The sequence below is a fragment of the Antechinus flavipes genome, chromosome 3 (assembly GCF_016432865.1).
Source record: "Antechinus flavipes isolate AdamAnt ecotype Samford, QLD, Australia chromosome 3, AdamAnt_v2, whole genome shotgun sequence".
Lineage (NCBI taxonomy): Eukaryota > Metazoa > Chordata > Mammalia > Dasyuromorphia > Dasyuridae > Antechinus > Antechinus flavipes.
The window spans coordinates 571,742,281-571,746,192 of NC_067400.1; the positions used below are offsets into that span (position 1 = coordinate 571,742,281).

At 39.5% G+C, this 3,912-nt stretch overlaps 1 protein-coding gene across 1 annotated transcript; it reads left to right on the forward strand.

The window, feature by feature from the left end:
* Nucleotides 1–2,268: 2,268 nt before the first annotated feature.
* Nucleotides 2,269–3,213, forward strand: LOC127557508 (olfactory receptor 2A12-like). Its single transcript, XM_051990822.1, has one exon. The coding sequence runs from the start codon at nt 2,269–2,271 to the stop codon at nt 3,211–3,213; it is 945 nt and encodes a 314-aa protein (XP_051846782.1).
* Nucleotides 3,214–3,912: the final 699 nt, after the last annotated feature.

Below are 3,912 nucleotides of genomic sequence, written 5' to 3' on the forward strand. Positions count from 1 at the left end.
TATGTATGAACTTTAATAAAGTTCTTAACATGTTCTGTACCCTATGCTAAGGCTTTGGAACACATATAAAAGCATCAGAATAGGGGGATCCAGAAGTGAAGTACTAGTTTTTCAGAGGATGGGAAAAGAGTTGAAGAGAGACACTGTGGAAAGAAGTTGCTCAGGAACAACTAAAAAGTTGAAGCAAGCAGTCTCTCAGGTGGTCAGAAAGTGGAGGAGAGGGTAGTTCAGAAAGGCTTCATGGGAGAAGAGGTGAGAACTGGACTTTGAAGACTAGGAGGATTTGGATAAGCAGAGAGAAAGGGCCAATACATTCCAAACCAGGGGAATGAACTGGAGCAAAAATTCAGAGCTGAGAAGTATGGTTTGAATGGAGAGTAATGGGAATACTGCCTATGGAAGAACAGTTGTGCTATTAAATGAACCTGGAAGAGATGCATTACAGGCAATTTTAAAAATTGGGTCTGGAGTCAAGAAAGAGGTCAAGTTTTGAAATATAGGCTAAGGAGTCATCTGTATGAGAGTGATAATTTGAGCTGTGGGAATTAAGGAGATGTTTGTACAGCACTTTAAAGTTTTAAAGCACTTTGATCAACTCTGTGAAGTAGGTGTTATATTTCATCCCCATCTTACAAATGAGGAAACTCTTATTTGAGAGCCATCCTTCATATAATTTTAAGTAAGCTAATTGTTGGATCAAAATGACATTTTTATGTTAAACAGTGACTGATCAGACAATATGAGCTCAGAAAGCTCTGCCACAGGTCAGACACAAATAGTCCCTATGAACATTTGGAGTAGATTATTTAACTTTGTGCATCTCATGTTTCCTCTGAGCTAATTCAGTTCTGCTTTGCTTATAGAGTATAGCACCTTCTCTGATGAGGGCACGCCATGCTGGGCAGCCCTGTGCCAATATCTCCCATGTCAATCAGTTCCTAAGAGAGACTTTGAGAGTATCCTTGTATTTCTTTTTCTGACCTCATTGTGAACACTTGCCATATATGAGTTCTCGATAAGATAGTCTTTTTGGCAAGCATATGTTTGGCATTCAAATAATGTGGTTAGCCCAAAGGAGTTGTTCTCTCTGTAGTAGAATTTGAATGGTTAGCAGTTTAGTTCAAGAAAGGACCTCAAGTGTCTGGTATCTTATCCTGCCAGGTGATCTTCAGAATCTTCCTAAGACAACTCAATGAAAGCAATTCAGTTTCCTGACATGGTGCTTGTAAATTGTCCAGGTTTCACAACAATGAGGTAAACAATCAGCTGGTGACTGCATTTGTAAGAAATCCATCCTCTGTCTCTGCAGCCATAAGCCTTAATCAGTAAATTTAAGTTGAACATATTGCACATAGAAATATAGGAACTCTATTGATAAAACATAGGGCTGAGAGTCAAGAATACCTGAGTTTGAATCTTACCTCAGACAATTAGTAGAGTGCAACCTGTACAAATTATTTAAACTCTCCCAGCCTTCTATTCATACTAATAGGTATTTTTAAAACCACTTATGTCCTAAGATTGTTATAAGGAAATAATAATAAATGTAATGTGCTTGGCAAACTTTAAAATACAAAATATTAGCTAGATATTAAATATTAGTATGGAAGAAATATCCATTCAATTCAACTCTTGAATTTGATAGATGGTGAGTCCATAGCCTAGAAAGTGAAAGTAATTTGAATAAAGTCACAGTAAAGGTTAATACCAGAATCCATGTCTCTTTATTCTTTATTGAGTGAAATTTTCATTATTCCTTTCAGTCTTATCAAAGCACCAGGGCAAGCATCTTCCCCTCATGACAAAGCACAGCCACTGACAATGATGATTTCTTAGTGAACTTGGGAAACATTTATGTGAAGTAGATTCCCTGAAACCTCAAGGTCATACTGATATTCTAAGTTATTTCATCTGAATGCTATAGCCTTCTCCAGTATTCTACAACTCCAGAAGTAGCCCTTAACTCTCCATAACCCTAGAACCTGATCTTGATTTTCCTTCCCTCCTCCCTAGCAGGAGTACCTGGTGTCCTAGAAGGACTTTGAATGATGGTATGCTCTAGTGAAAAGAGTACTGAGCTTGATATCATGGAAACTGAGTTCAAACCCCAAGCCCACCACTCCCTGTTTGATGTTGGGAAAGTCATTTAATCTCTCTGGGTCTCAGTTTGCTGAGGGAGCTGGACAAGATAACCTTTAAGATTTCTTCTAAGTCTCAATCTATGATACTATGGTCTCAGTTATGTTTCTCCTTGACAGGTGAGTCATGATGCAGGAGTTCATCTGGGGAAACTACAGCTGTGTGTCCGAATTCATCCTTTTGGGCTTCTCTAATGATCCTCAGAACAGGTTGATTCTCTTCACCTTCTTCCTCCTTCTCTATCTCAGCATCCTATTGGGCAACGGGCTCATCATCACCCTGATCTACCAGGACCCTCGTCTTCACACACCCATGTACTTCTTCCTCAGTGTCCTCTCCGTGCTGGACATGAGCTATGTCACCACCACTGTTCCCCAGATGCTAGCACATCTGATCCGCTCGAAGAAGACTATCTCCTACATTGGGTGTGTGGCTCAGATGTATATCTTCCTAGCATTTGGTATTACTGAAGGTGTCCTCTGCGCCATCATGGCTTATGACCGCTATGTCGCCATCTGCCATCCCCTCCATTACACTCTCATCATGAGCCGTCTCACCTGTGTCGTTATGGCTTCCACATGTTGGTCTATTGGTCTTCTTGGGGCTCTGATCTACACTGTCTTCGCCATGCACCTGCCTTACTGTGGTCCCAATGAAATCAATCATTTCTTCTGTGAGGTCCCTGCAGTTCTAAAGCTAGCCTGTGCAGACACATCTCTCAATGACCAGGTAAATTTTATCCTGGGTTTCATCTTGCTGCTGGTCCCATTGTTTTTGATCCTCGCCTCATACACCCGCATCTTTGCTGCCATTCTGAGGATGCGTTCTACTCAGGGAAGGCTTAAGTCCTTCTCTACCTGTGCCTCCCACCTCACTGTTGTCACAATATTCTATGGGCCAGCAATGGTCATGTACATGAGGTTTGGGTCCAAGTCTTCTCCTGAGCATGACAAAAAGCTAGCCCTATTCTATAATGTGGTCTCCGCCTTTCTCAACCCTATCATCTACAGCTTAAGAAACAAGGATGTGAAAGGAGCCTTTCTGAAAGTTATAATTAAGAAGGAATCCCTCTAATGACTTAAGAATGATTCCAGAATTATCAAGGAGGTGATTAGATTCGGCTATGGTTCCCTAGAACATCCTCTCTTCCTCTGTTAACTGTTGAATTCCTTCTCAGTCTTTAGAACCCACTCAAATGTCACCATCTCATCCATGAAACCATGGTACACTGTTTGGCCTTCTTCATCAGACTTTGCAAAGTGCTTTTATAATTCTCTAATGCCCTTATCATGTGTTTTTATGTTCTATGGGCATTGGTATGTTATCTTTCTAATATTTTGTAATCTCTTTGAGTTCTGAAATCATATCTTATCTAAACTTTTGAAAAGATATGAACATTATTTTCAAGTATTTGAAGGTTCACCACCTAAGAGTATTTGACTTGTTTTGTTAGCTGCAGAGAGAAGAACCATGAATAATAGTGGTAGGGTAGGGGAGAGGAGAGTTTTAAAAAGGCATATTTAGACTTGATATTTAAAAAAACTTCATAATAATCATAACTATCTTAAGAAAATGACTAAAATAGCAAATACATTGACCCAGAGATCTTTTTGCTAAGCATGTACCTACAGAAATACACATATATACATATCATTAAAAAAATCACTAATGGAAAGAAAGGTCCCATATAGGCCAAAATATGGTCCTGATTGCAACACTTTTGTAATTGAAAAGAAATGAAAGCAAAGTCCATTGATTTGGGAATAGCTAAAC

What these genes read in the sequence shown, in the direction of transcription:
- LOC127557508 (XM_051990822.1), top strand. Translation starts at nt 2,269, where the DNA reads ATGCAGGAGTTCATCTGGGGAAACTACAGCTGTGTGTCCGAATTCATC.